Here is a 15,185-nt window from a genome sequence, read left to right on the forward strand (position 1 = left end):
CAACAAAGGAGGTGGCTTACAAAACACTCGTTCGACCTATACTTGAGTATTGCTCATCAGTGTGGGATCCGTACCAGGTCGGGTTGACGGAGGAGATAGAGAAGATCCAAAGAAGAGCGGCGCGTTTCGTCACTGGGTTATTTGGTAACCGTGATAGCGTTACGGAGATGTTTAATAAACTCAAGTGGCAGACTCTGCAAGAGAGGCGCTCTGCATCGCGGTGTAGCTTGCTCCCCAGGTTTCGAGAGGGTGCGTTTCTGGATGAGGTATCGAATATATTGCTTCCCCCTGCTTATACTTCCCGAGGAGATCACGAATGTAAAATTAGAGAGATTAGAGCGCGCACGGAGGCTTTCAGACAGTCGTTCTTCCCGCGAACCATACGCGACTGGAACAGGAAAGGGAGGTAATGACAGTGGCACGTAAAGTGCCCTCCGCCACACACCGTTGGGTGGCTTGCGGAGTATCAATGTAGATGTAGATGTAGAATGTGACTTCCACTCGTACTTGTCCGTTGTCTTTCTCAATTCGACAACAGTAAAGCATAAAGAGACTATACTTTGCAATACAACCATTAGGAAACATTAAAGGTTAGCTGCATTGGGTGATCTATTTACATCCGGAATATCAGTGAAAATCCGTCGGTAGTGGCCGGATGAATCACTGAGTGAGGTTCTGAAAGCCCCAAGGCCTAGCGCGTGACAACCCACGCTCATCACAGTCGGTTGTATCTTATCGAAGGTCTGCTCTGCGCTGCGCTGCGCTGCACACATATCCGGGACGCCCGTGACGTAATGTGCCCCCCCCCCCCCCCACTCGCCCCTCCTTTGCCTCATCCGAGCCTCCCGCCACCTCGTGCGCTGTATATCAACAGACGCTCGCTTCGCCCTGGGAACGTTCGGCGGTTTCAGGCACGCCCCGCAGGTGGGATAGTGAATGTGCTCTTACAAGTGCGTGGTCTCATAGTTGCTGGAGTTATACTGTGCGATTAATTTGTAAGGTTTCCTGCAGTTGTCGGGGAACGTGTAGAGGAAAGAACTTGGCAGCAAATACAGGTAAGACATAGTGAAATAGATTGTGCGAATGTAAATCCATGTTATTTGAGGGAAGAATAACACTGATGTCTTCTTATTTTACACAGAAATATTCGTATAGAAGATAAGGTAGCACTTATCTGTGATTTCGCATTGTAGTCGCAGAACTGAGAAACTTCCTCCCACTTCCGACGCAACGCTGTAATGACAGGATATTTTGAATTTCATCTATTTGCTAGATACAAAATGAGGAAGAGTGTTGTTGCTAGAAGATAGTGTACCTAGAATATTTTGCTCAGTGCTTCAGGCAAGTGACTGACTTCAGAATCTCATAAAGCAAAAAGCACTAGAGATCGCCATATGCAATTTCCGCCATTTTCTACAGTTTTTGTTGTTGTTAGACATCAGGTTATGTTTTGTGCATCACTTCTAAATATTTCGCGTTCTACACGTGTAACTGGTGCGTACAATATTAAAGCTATTTGAAATGTACTGATATTCTTCAGCCACAGAGTGTTCCGTATTCGATTTTTAAATAAAAATCTCCTTTATCTTGCTGCAGTGTATTTCATTTGTTCCAGCAGCGTTTCGTCTCCTACTGTAAGGCATCTTCAGGGAAGTCCAGAATGATACAGGTTCATTTTGATATGCGGCATTTGTAGATTATAAAACGGTTCACGTCTTGTTTTATAATCTACAAATATCGCATATCGAAACGACTCTGTATCGTTCTAGATTTCACTGAAGATGCTTTAGAGTAAAAGAGGAAACGCTTCTCAAATAATATAAAATACAATGCAGCGAGAAAAAGGCGGTTTTTATTTAAAAAACGAGTATTTCTGTGCTTGCAGCGTATGATGGCCACGCAACCAAATCTGTTAAAATGCTGTATATTTTTAAAACAGTTTATATGACATAAGCCATACTTCTTCGATCGTGCACCATCTTGTACCACGAAACAGAAGGTCTTACAGCATCGAACATGTGATACTTGCAAATGAATTGAGTTTCTTTGATGTCTTAACAGTTTTACCTGTCATGAAAATGGAGACAGGTTTCAGTTCCAATAGCTTCTATTTCAAAATCAGTTTTAACTTGTAACTGTGGCGGGGAGTTCCCAGGCGGGAAGTTCGGCCACCAAGTGCAGGTCTTATTGAGTGCGACGCCACATTGGGCGACTTGCGCTTCAACAATGGGGATGAAACGATGATGAAATCGAACATGGGCCCCCGTGCGTGGCATACCAACGCGCTCACGTTTCAACTATTGGGGCAGACTGTAGCAGCAGTAACCCATCTAACAACTGCGCCAGACACTGGTTGTCTTATATAGTCGTGCCGACCGCAGCGCCGTATTTTGGCTGTTTACATATCTCTGTATGTGAATACGTGTGCCCATACCAGTTTCTCTGGCGCTTTAGTGTATTTGGGTAGGGCCGAAATAGAGAGGATATAAAATGTAGAGTGGCAATATCAAGGAAAGCGTTTCTGAAGAAGAGAAATTTGTTAATATCGAGTGTAGATTTAAGTGTCACGAAGTTTTTCTTTGAAAGAATTTGTATGGAGTGTAGCCATGTATGGAAGTGAAACATAGACGATAAAAAGTTCAGACAAAAAGAGCTTAGAAGATACCGAAATGTGGTGCTACAGAAGAATGCTGAAGATTAGATGGGTAGATCACGTAACTAATGAGGTACTGAATAGAATTGGGGAGAAGAGGAATTTGTGGCGCAAGTACAACAACAACTACAATTACAACAACAACAACTGAAGTTTATTTAAGGCTAAGCCGTATAAACGTCGTAGTAAATGTAATTAAATGTTGGTAAAAGCTACAAGAACATTAAATAAATTAAAGTTCCTGAAAAGGTGAGGTATTTTTCAATTGTATCGAATTTTACTGGAATGTGTAAGTATTCATGTGTATAAGCATAGACAGTATAGACAGTCGTCGCCATTGAACAAGTACCGCGGAAGAAGTTCCCTATTGAAACTGTTTTAATTTTATCACTAATTTTCCCCCAATCTGGATCCAGCATACAATAATCATCTGAGTGTATTACTGCACATACCAAGTAGCCACGTCTGTCTACAGTAAAGCTGTATGAACAAAGAAGGTTCCAGGGAACGACGGAGCCCAAAGGCATCGGCGGCGCGGAGCAGAACTAAGCTGAGACGTTCCAGCACAATTCTCTTTCAGATTACGGCGACTACGGAAAGTGAAGTAATGTAAATACATTTTCATAACTTGCTAGGTAAACTCCGTCCCGATGAAGGATACTTGGACATTCAAGAGGCGACACATACGTTTTAGTATTACATAACCAACATAGCAGAAATATTTAAAATTTTATTAATTCATGAGTGATAAGTGAATATAAGACCATTAAAAGTATCGTACCCCCTGTGAGTGTATCTCGTTGCTTTGTCCATAGCATCCTTGGTCATGATGTCTTTTCCAACTTCCAAACATGTTACAAGGCGGAAACATCACCGAGAAATTAGGTGTTTCTACCAGAGTGCTCGAGTTATTTCTTCGAACCATTGCTATTATTTGTGTTAGTTGGAACCGACAGACGACACTCACCACAGTTTTCCGCACACTCTTCCAGACCATGGTCCCGGACTGGTGGACGCTGTGCACCTCGGTGGTGGCGGGCCTGCTGGTGCTGGCCGCCTTCCGCTGGTACCGCTTCCACACGCACTTCGCGCGTCGCGGCCTGCCCTACGCACCGCCGCTTCCCTTCGTCGGAAACATGCTGGATGTGGTGATCGGCAGGTGGTCCCTGACTGATCACGTGATCGTACTGTACAACAAGTTCCAGAAACATCGATATGCGGGAGTCTACTTCTTCGGAAATCCCCTCGTCATGGTGAGGGATCCGGAGATCCTTCGCACCATCACCATCAAGGATTTTGATCACTTTACCGACCACCTTGACATGGCAAATGTCGACAAGGAAGATATTCTGCTGCAAAAGATGTTAATCACCTTGAAAGGTAAGAGCAATAATCGCAAATCGATCTTCTTTCAGTTAGTATTGTTTATACGCCGAACTTCCACGGCTGTGAAAGCTATTCGCGTCACATAAAACTGTGGTGACAGAGTAACCAAGAAGTGTGTCTTGATGGCCTAGACCAGCAGTGGCCAAGAATTCGGCTCGTGGACTGTGCCATCCAACTCAGCCTAACTGGCACGTTTCCCCCACCACCACGCCACACCGTTTGATCGTGGGGAGAGGGAAGCTGCATAAGACTGTTTTACTCGTATATTTCACATTTCTTGACAACATAGATAAAAAAACAACTTTTCAGTACTTTTTATTGGTGTGCTGAGGACATAAAATTTTCATCTAGTACAAACTGTTGGCATACGGACAGACACAGATAATTTCCCCGATTTTCACCCTCAGGTTGCCACGTAATATGATTTATTTAGTATATATATATATATATATATATATATATATATATATATATATATATATATATATATATTTATTTATTTATTTATTTATTTATTTATTTATTTATTTATTTATTTCGTATGGCTAATAGAATACAGCAGTAAGTAAGTAGTAACACAAACAACGTATAAAAACAATGAATGGTCAATGTTACAGGCAACAAACAATTATTAGATCTAAAAAAGGAAGTAAAACACAAAATACACAAAAATACATAGAAATTATAGTAATAGTATCTAGTAATAGGTTTTTCAGAACGAGAAGAGTAGACCAGACTCATGGTTGTATGTCCAAGTCCCTCAGCCAGCCAGAAGCATCTCCCTCCAGGAGGTGCAGCTCCTGCATTGTGCCAGGGAATCTCCTCGTAGGGCAGTCCATTGCGATACGATGTAGAGTTTGTGGATTCCCACAGTCGCAGTTGGGTGAGTCAGTCTGTCCCCATTTGTGCTTCCAGTAATTACATCTACCATAGCCTGTTCGGATACGATTTAAAGTTGTCCAAGATTTTCTGGGAAGACCGAAGCCCTCGGGCCGTACGGTTGGGTCGAGACTAAGTTAAGGTGATCAGGGTTAGGCATATCCCATTCCCGACGCCAGGCTTCGTCGATATCATAATTGTCCTCGGTCAGCTGTTGCCCTAATCTCCATGATGGCTTACGGGACTTGAGCCTGTGGCTGGGATTCTTGCAGTCTTCGTGTAAGGGTAGGTCACGGTTGTTAGCGCACTTTTGCCATTCCCTTTTCAGTGCAGATCTTCGCCTTAGACGAGGTGGGGCTATGTTAGCCAGTACCGGGAGCCATTGGTGGGGCGTCGGTTTAATAGTGCCTGAGATGAGCCTCATGGTGTCGTTTAGCTGGGTGTCCACCGTTGCTGTACGAGTGCTGTTTAGCCAGATCGGAGAGCAGTATTCAGCCACCGAATATACTAGTGCAAGAGCAGATGTTCTGAGAACTGTGGCGCTTGCTCCCCAGGTACTTCCAGTGAGTTTGTGTAGGACATTATTTCTGGTTTTGATTTTTGCTGCACATCTGTATAAGTGCTCCTTGTACGTCAGAGATCGGTCCAATGTAATTCCCAGATACTTTGGGAGGGGATTGTAGTTAAGCACCTGGCCTCTGAACTCTACGTGGGGTGCATGGTTTGCCTATCTTTTGTTGAGGTGGAAACAGGAGACTTGGGTTTTAGAAGTATTAGGTCTGAGCCTCCATGTTTCGAAACATTCATCCATTTTGATAGGGTCTTCCTCAATGATTCTTTCGGAATTGTGGAAGTCTTGATGTCGATACGTGAGAGCAATATCGTCTGCATAGATAAACTTCTTAGAAGATGTCTCTGGTAGGTCTGATGTATATATATTAAAAAGTAATGGAGCTATCACGGATCGTTGGGGCAGGCCATCATTTAACCTGTATTTCTTGCTTATCTCTCCATCTAGGTGTACTTCAAAAAATCTATTTGAAAGCATATTGTTGATTAGGGTAGCCGTTTTCTTGCAAGGAATAATGCGTTGGAGTTTGAGAATCATTGCCTCCCTCCACACTGTGTCATATGCTGACGATAGATCTATGAACACGGCGATTGTCTTTTTCTTCCTTTGAAATCCACTCTCGATATGTGTGGTAAGAGATATACTTGATCACAGCAGCTCCGACCGGGTCTAGATCCGGCTTGTTCAATAGGAATGAAATTCTCAGCAATGTTATTTAGTTGCATAATCGAAAAAACTTCTTCTACACATGTATGTCGATCGAAATGTCGTAACACTTTTACTGTCTCATTATGGAGACGTGGAAACTCTGAGGAAAGAAAGCCAAGAGGACTGATAATTTTCGCCTTCAACTCCACTTGTTCCCGACGTGATGTAATGTCGAAAGCTCATAGCTTTTCATTGGATACAGGCTAATACAGGCAACGCCTTTTGATCTTGTGTGTTTCACAGGCTGAGTGAAAGGAGGGATCTGGTCTTTGCTTTATTATATTTGGTCTAATTCTAGGCCTCTCGTTGACTGCATTCCACGAGCCCTCTCTTTATTCCTCGTAGTTCAATAATGGATTCCCCACCCATACCAAGGTTGGCTCGAACAGCAGATACAGAAGATTCTCTATTACAGACAGAAAGTGTCGTGCTTATTTGTCAGAAACACAGATTCTTCATTTGTTGATAGAAACTGATCCTGAATGTTCTTCAGCTTCGAACTGAAAAGTGTATTGTCAGCTAATAGTGTGTTTTCTTAAGCACTGTGTTTTAGAAGTAGTAACATATCTTTCATTTGTGGAAACGAAAAAGGAACTTCTTGTTGGGTTTTCGACGAATTCACTTGGCAAATACAGAGGCGAAATCTCACTCCTCGAATTAAAAGACCTTACGAGTGTTATTTTGACAGTAAAATACACTAGAATGAGATCAGGAGTCCAGAAATCTGTTGTGTCAAATGTGTAACATTATGAACTGGCTGATTAAAAGGATCTTGTCCCATGCCTTTTTGCATGCTGTGAAATGACTGGAACCCAAGGTTCATGCATCCGACTGCTGATTCTGCTTGACAAATATATTTCGAATTAGTTCATAGCCCAAACATACTGTAGGTATCCGTCTGTAGAATCAGCAATTCGACTAATTCCTCATGGACCCGGCCTTCCCATACTAACTCGACCAGACGACAAATACGTACGCGAAGATTGTGAAAGTGTTGATATTAATGAATTACAACAACAGAGCGATCCAGACTTTCTGAAAGGCGTTACTACAAATTAACCTCACTTTCTGACATACGAGGATTTGATAGATTTTGGTTGTTGAATAAAATCAGAAGGTTGACGCCTGTTCATTGGCTCCTCGAAAACGAGCTTGAAAGGGATTTTACCACGTAAAGGAAATAAGTTTCAATCCATTCTTATGGCCCATGCAATTGTTATTGAGGAAAATTACATGAACATGCTTTTATTTCTGTCAAGTATTCGTTATTATGACTGTTCATGGTAGATACGTGCAGATTTTAAAGTTATACGTATTCTGCTTCGATTATAACTTTGTTATACAAAATTTTGCTACTTCTTGTGCATTTGTGATAGCAAAGATAGAATCAATCATTTTATTAAGAAAATCTGGCCAAAGAGAGAGTCATTCAACCTAGGACAGGTAAACGTTTTTCATCAACCACTTGTAAGTGCTGACAAAATGTTATTGTCTCCATTACATATCAAAATATGTTTGATAGAGAATTTTGTGAAATCAGTGGAGCGTGAGAAGAAAGCATTTCTCTCCCCAAACACCAAATACCCGAAGATTACTGAAGCGGAAATAAAAGAGGGAATATTTATTGGTCCTCAAATTACACATCTTATTAATGATTCACACACTGGAAGCCTTTTAAATATGCAAGAATCGGCTGCATGGAACTCTTTTAAAAAAGTTGTCATAAACGTGGGAAACTGCAGGCCTGAACATTAGAGAACTGGTCAGGGAGTTGACTGAGAGCTACAAGGTCATGGATTGTAATACGTCATTGACAACACATTTGTTGGTCTGCCATCTTGATTTACTCCCTGAGAACCTCGGCGCTGTCAGCGATGAACATGGCGAGCGTTTCCAAATGGAGTCAAAATATGTCGACAGATACTCGAGGTAGATGTTGCTCAAACGAAGTGTAGTCGAAAATCTGCTTCACATACATTTCAGGACGGTAAAATGTATTCCAACTAACGTTTTACATTTACTCAAATGATTACCAAAAATGTTATTAATGTGATTTTTCACAAACAGTGGATGACGAAAAAGTTACTTAAAATATTTATAATCCGCAGAGAAAAACTCAGTAAGGCTCGCCCATTTTACTTTTTTTAACATTTAAAAACTTAAATGTTATTGAACTGTGTTATCAACGAGGCGAGCAGAGAGATGGAGCCTCGTGCAATTCAATCATATCACCAGTATTGGTGTCATCCTTCGACATTAATATCCTTAAGATGATCCACTCTAAGTGAAGGTAAGTTTTTATTCTCTTAAATAAACGAGATTGGGAATGGTTAGTGTCACAAAACCATTCACTTCTTAATACTGTGGATTGCTGTGGCACCATCTGCATCATGATAGTTCATATTTGGAAGTTTCCTTGAATAGTTGTCAAGCTATTACAGAAACATTTTCTTGCAAACTGTAAAACAGTTTTACAGTCACCTGCGTCTCATCATGCCAGTGGTTCTTTGCCCTGTTTACCTAAAAGCGTTAGTAGCTTAGTAGCTTGTGTTGAGACCATTTTGGAGACAAACAGGAGCTTGCTCAGAAGAATAACATTCAGTCTTTTCTCATCTTAGGAAAGGAATGGCACGACATGCGGACCACGCTGAGCCCAGCATTCACTACTACGAAGATAAAGAATATGTTCGTGCTGATGACAGAGATTGGACAGCAAATGATCAGTTATCTTTCTGAGAAGACAGCTGAATACAAAGGTGAGTAATTACTCCATTAGGGTGATTTCTTAATCAGATATATTCTAGAGTAGCGTAAGTAGGAGAAACGTGCACTTAAGATAATTTCAAATGGAACCTAATGGTATTAGTAAATATTAATCGGAGAGAATCCACGGTGCGCAAATGTCACTCTATAACATCCAAGAGTGCTCAGCAGCACTGAGGACTGGTAACCTGAATGCCAGCACAAGAACCATCACGTCCATAGACTGTTCGTCGAATCGTTTCGGCGATTCGAAAGCTGTAGGGTGGTATATTGTTTTTCAGAAGATACAACTCGTATGCTATAGGCGAATAATAGTGTGCGCACGGCCAAACATTACACTTCTGTATCCGTCCCACGTACGAATTTCGACATAAAATTTCCATTCAACAGCTCCTGCTGTTTTACCTCACTTTCAATGTGGATAACAATGAAATCAGCAAATCTTATCATTCGTATCGTTTCACCCGAAATTTTAAGCCCCCTTTTGCACCTTTATCTGCTTCACTGCTTCGTCAATGGTTGTATTGATGAGTAAGGCCAAAAGAGTGCATCCTTATCTTACACCCTTCTTATCCGACCACATCGTTCTTCGTTTTTCATTGTTATTTTTCACTCTTGGTTGTTGTAAAACATGTATCTTACCCATTTTCCCCGTAACTGACTACCGTTTTTTGTGAGAATATCGAAAATGCTGCGCCCTGTTACACTGTCAAACGCTTTTTCTAACTCGACAGAGATGATACGATTTTCTTAAGTCATGCATCCGTTATCGAGTGCAAGTCAGAACAGCCACTCTTTTGTCTTCATGTTTCCTAAAGTCAAACTGATCAGTCTAACATATATTGAATTTTCTTTTCTGTTCCTGCGTATTCTTCTCAGAAAATTGGATACACGAGTTGTTAAGCTGATTGAACGATAGTGGTCATACCTATCTGTCCATCTTGTTTGTGTGGATGATAATTTTCCGAATGTCAGGTGATACGAATCAAGTCTCATAAAGTCTACATACCTAGCTGAATAGTTTGTTGCCACTTCCCTCAATAATTTTAGAACGGCCGTGGGACTGTTATCTGTCCTTTGCACTTTACTTTATTCTAAGTCTTTCAAAATCCTGTTAAATTCTGACTGTATTGCTGGATCTCATGCGTCTTCCATATCGGCGTCCATTTCTTCTTCTGTCACACCAGACATGTCTTTCTCTCATAGAAGCCCCCAGTGTACTCTTTCCACCTACCTGCTCTTTCCCCTGCGTTGAGCAGTGGAGTTCGCATTGTACTGTTGTAAGTAGGCTGTTTATGTTTTCTTATTGGCAACGTTACGTAGCGCTCTGTATGAAAATCACTGGCTGTGCTGTGTGCAGTCTGTGGCTAGTTTGCATTGTTGTCTGCCATTGTAGTGTTGGGCGGCGGCAGCTGGATGTTAACAGCGCGTAGCGTTGCGCAGTTGGATGTGAGCCGCCAGCAGTGGTGGATGTGGGGAGAGAGATGGCGGAGTTTTGAAATTTGTAAGACTGGATGTCAATTATGACTATTAAGGTAAATACATTGTTTGTTCTCTATCAAAATCTTTCATTTGCTAACTACGCCTATCAGTAGTTAGTGCCTTCAGTAGTTTGAATCTTTTATTTAGCTGGCAGTAGTGGCGCTCGCTGTATTGAAGTAGTTCGAGTAACCAAGATTTTTGTGAGGTAAGTGATTTGTGAAACGTATAGGTTAATGTTAGTCAGGGCCATTCTTTTGTAGGGATTTTTGAAAGTCAGATTGCGTTGCGCTAAAAATATTGTGTGTCAGTTTAAGCACAGTCTTGTATAATTGTTCAAAGGGGACGTTTCACTGTTAGTGTTGCCGCCTTTGCTTTTAATTTCACCGAACGTTGTCATGACTTCTCTGTATCTTACACAGTAATGTCACAATGATGATGTTTCTGACGACCCGCTCAGCTTGTCTCTTGGGCCTTAAACCGGTCCAGCCCATCCCTGAACAATTATTTGTTTCCCAACATATTTGTACAGGGTCCTTTTTTTCTAGTATTGACGAGAATTTCTCCTTTAAGAATGTTGGTAACTCTTCTTGAGCATCTTGGACAATTAATGCAGCTGAATGGAGCCTTTGTGTAACCACTCAAGTAATAGCAAAGAACCAAAATGTCATGCTGGAAACAGCAAATAATTTGGAAAGAACGTATTATCATCTTGGGCAACCCTAGAACTCATTAAGTTGTACAACAAATAGTTTTAAGTATCTGACTGAAACGGTACAAGCTATTGATCATAGCTGCTTTTATTTCCTCAAGGTTCCAGTGGAAATGACGTCCTGACACTGGAGATGAAGGAATTTTTCACCCGTGTTACCAACGATGTAATAGCCACAACAGCTTTTGGTGTCAGGGTGGACTCGCTGTCGGAACCCAACAACACTTTCTACAGCATGGGCCGCGCTATGAGCAATGTGAAAGCGCTTGTTGCTTTTGGTTACTTTTTCTCGCCGAAGCTCATGAAGGTAGGCATTTTATTCAAACGCACAGTACATAGGTTCATCATCTCCCCTCCATTAATATAATTTCTCTTTTCACGCACGGTAGCTGTTGAACATTCCGTTTTTCGACCGAAGGGCGGAGCAGTACTTCAGGTCGGTGGTTGCAGATACTATCAAGACGCGAGATAAAGAGGGAATCGTGCGTCCAGATGTTATCCAGCTGCTGATGCAGGCTAGGAGGGGTGAACTGAAGGCAGAAGAGGACGAGCAGAACGGCACCAGTGGAGGGCGGCGTATGAGTAAGTACAGAGCGTTGGCGTCCAACCATTAAATTTACGGAAATATACCACTGAACGGGAGTCGGAATGCAACAAAATAGCAAAAAATGACATTTCATTTCTTATACTTGTAAAAATTTTTTGATTTTTCTACTTAAAATCCTCCAACATTCTTTAAGAAATTCTATTCAGAAATACCTTACCCGATTATCTAAATTATACGTGCGCTCAGTAAAAAATCACCTACCTTACGGTGTGTTCGTATTCAAACCTCCGAATTTTCGAAAACATGAGATAGAAGTCGGTGATTTCACTCCTTTGCAGTAGAAACTTTGATATTTCCGTTGGTATCATCGTCATAAAAGCCAGCCAAGTTTACTGTTCGTTTTTTGATTTTTGATTTACTGTTTTGGGTCCTGAAGCTAAGAACATTAGAGGACGCTTTGAGATATAACACAAAGAAACTATAGCAGTGCAATAGCATGGAAATAAGACATAATGTAAATAATTTGCAGTTAAGGAAGCAAGCTTATAGGCAACATGTTTTCATCGATTATCAAGTGGCGGCAATCCTCCACATTTTGATTGTCCAATCGGTCCTAAGTTGTAGTGCCAAGAAAGGGAAGTTCAAACTGTTGGAGTTATTTATCATCACCAAAGTGCTATCCCAGGAGCAGTTATGTAAGCAATTAAACCAGAACATAACGCTTTGAGACTTATCTAACGAAATGTCTTCACGGTCGTACTCAGAAAAAAATGAGTTATTTAATGAGGCCACGTGAGTAGATTAAAAGTTCTGGAAAGGGTCTGCGTTGTTCCTGTTGTTAATACCATCAAAAGTGTATCTGGACAGCATACGGGCAATGTGTGAATGCACGAGGCTCAGTGTCAGCTGAATTTTACAACAAGAATGCACGGGTAACAAAGGTAAGAAAGCTGCTATGTAAACAAGAAGAACCGGGAGATGACCCGGATTATTCTCCTGGACACGTTTTGATTATAAAATTAGAATTTCATGACAAATTACTTTAATCCAATTTTGTAGCATTTCAAATTTTCAGTGTGATACGTATCTTTGCCCCAGAAACCACTTAACCAAGATATTCAGAATTTCAGAAATGCCACAGAATACTAGTAGGAGCTACTCAATTAGAATCGTGACAAGTACTGGCCTTTCTCTGAATTAGAATTCCGTAGAAATTTTCCCAGTTAAAAACGGCTTAACGGAAAAAATCATAAATATCTTACCAACAAGGAAAAAAAATTTATTCTAGTTCAGTGAAATAAAAATACCTGTTGAAAATAGCAGTCAAAATTTAAAAACTCTAGCTGCAACAAATCCAGAGATAAAGATACATAAATATGGCAGGTGGTGACACCCATGTTCTCTGGGTAGCGTCTTTGATTAGTAATCAAAATGTTATCGGTATCGGGTTCGAACCCCGTCACCCCTTAAATTTTCAATAAAAAATTATCTGTACTGGCAGCTGAAGACTCCCGGCATAAGAAGTCACCCTCATTCTACCAACGGCTTTGTCAAAGAGGGCGGAGGAACGGACAGAGCTTCGGGGCACTCTCTTACCGTGGAGTGGGAAACTGCCCCTAGAGCCGGAAGAATCGGCTATCATCAGCGGCATGAGGACGGGAGAAGGCAATGGAAACCACTGCTTTAAAGACACAGAATGTTTATTCACACGACGTGTGGCCTGTACTGAAAAAGTGTCATGATGATCTCTCCATTGGCAAAATATTCCGGAATAGTCCCCCATCTGGATCTCCGGCAGGTGACTCCAAGGGGGAGGTTTCCATCAAAAAAGATTGAATAACCAACGAAAGGATAACGTTCTACGAGTCGGGGCTTGGAATGTCAGGTGTTTGCACATGGTAGGAAAGCTAGAAAATCTGAAAAGGGAAATGCAAAAGCTCAATCTAGATACACTGGGGATCAGTGAAGTGAAATGAATAGCAGAGCAAGTACAGGGCAACATCAACAGTAGCAGAAAATGGTGTAACGGGAGTATGGTTCGTTATGAATAGGAAGGTAGAGCAGACAGTGTGCTACGATGAACAGTTCAGAGATGAGGTTGTTCTCATAAAAATCGACAGCAAACCAGCATCCAAAGAAGAGCGGCGTGTTTCGTCACAGGGTTATTTGATAAACGTGATAGCGTTACGGAGATGTTTAGCAAACTTAAGTGACAGACTCTGCAAGAGAGGCGCTCTGCATCGCGGTGTAGCTTGCTGTCCAGGTTCCAGGTTTCGAGAGGGTGCGTGACTGGATGAGGTACCGAATATATTGCTTCCACCTACTTATACCTCCCGAGGAGATCACGAATGTAAAATTAGAGAGATTCGAGCGCGCACGGAGGCTTTCCGGCAGTCATTCTAACCGCGAACCACATGCGACTGGAACAGGAAAGGGAGGTAATGACAGCGGCACGTTAAGTGCCCTCCGCCACACACCGTTGGGTGGCTTGCGGAGTATAAATGTAGATGTAGATGTAGAACTCACCACACAAATTAAATGAATACGAACCTTCCTTAAGATTAATTAATTTGGTGGGTCTGGAGTACATGATTACGTAAATGAGTGCCTGTACACACTGCATACTTTGCATATTGAAAAAATTACTACTAATGCGCTTTCACATATTAAGAAAACACACTTCTCAAGTGATTGCTGTTGAAATTGTCAGATTTCTGTGATTACATTCGAATAACTTTGACTCTGGGTGTATTTTGACGTATCCGGAAGAAGAAATCGTCCTCACTGTGACTGTAACCAGTTAGATAAGAAACAGATACGAATAACAAACAGCCAGGTGCTGAGGTATTTTCGTGGTACATCATCGCTGCAGTTACTGGCGTCCGTGTTACGTCATCTCCAGATCTGATACACAGCAATGATGCACGGTCAAGCATATCACCTCTCACCCTGTGGGAACAGCTCCCAAAGACGCTGACTACGAGTTTTATTCATAGCACTGAATAAACTGCATACAGTCCACAATGCGAAAGAATACTAATAAGTCAGTATTGTTCTTGCCTGTCGAATTTCGTTGCTTTCCAAACTGTTGATTAAATCGTTGTTAGTTCTGTTAAAGTGTTGTTCTGCCTCGGCACAGAACTCACCGAAGAAGACGTGGCAGCGCAGGCGATGTTTTTCTTCTTCGCTGGCTTCGAGACCGTGGCGAGCGTGCTGACGTTCTGCAGCTACCTGCTGGCGACGAACGAGGACGTGCAGCGGCGGCTGCAGCGTGAGGTAGACCAGCTGATGGAGAAGAGCGGCGGCCAGCCCGGCTACGAGCAGATCGTGGGCAGCCAGTACCTCGACATGGTCGTCTCTGGTAAGCTGAAGATACCGACTCCACACGGCGAAGTTTTGTAAGAGCGTGCATTTCACAAGAGCTAATTAGCGTGCACTTGTAAAGCCGCACACTCACATCCGACACAGTATATTCGTAGATTATAAG

General features: G+C 41.9%; 1 protein-coding gene across 1 annotated transcript in view; it reads left to right on the forward strand.

The window, feature by feature from the left end:
- The first annotated feature begins 886 nt into the window (after nt 1-886).
- The window catches only part of LOC124775444 (cytochrome P450 9e2-like), a 28,024-nt gene continuing 13,725 nt past the window's right edge, over nt 887-15,185 (forward strand). Inside the window, exons 1-6 of the mRNA XM_047250277.1 lie at nt 887-1,055; nt 3,646-4,033; nt 8,816-8,953; nt 11,253-11,458; nt 11,541-11,733; nt 14,838-15,059. Of these exons, the coding sequence (XP_047106233.1) occupies nt 3,649-4,033; nt 8,816-8,953; nt 11,253-11,458; nt 11,541-11,733; nt 14,838-15,059 (1,144 nt within the window). The 5' untranslated portion in view covers nt 887-1,055; nt 3,646-3,648. The remainder of the gene's footprint in view (nt 1,056-3,645; nt 4,034-8,815; nt 8,954-11,252; nt 11,459-11,540; nt 11,734-14,837; nt 15,060-15,185) is intronic.

This window comes from Schistocerca piceifrons, chromosome 2 (assembly GCF_021461385.2).
Source record: "Schistocerca piceifrons isolate TAMUIC-IGC-003096 chromosome 2, iqSchPice1.1, whole genome shotgun sequence".
NCBI lineage: Eukaryota > Metazoa > Arthropoda > Insecta > Orthoptera > Acrididae > Schistocerca > Schistocerca piceifrons.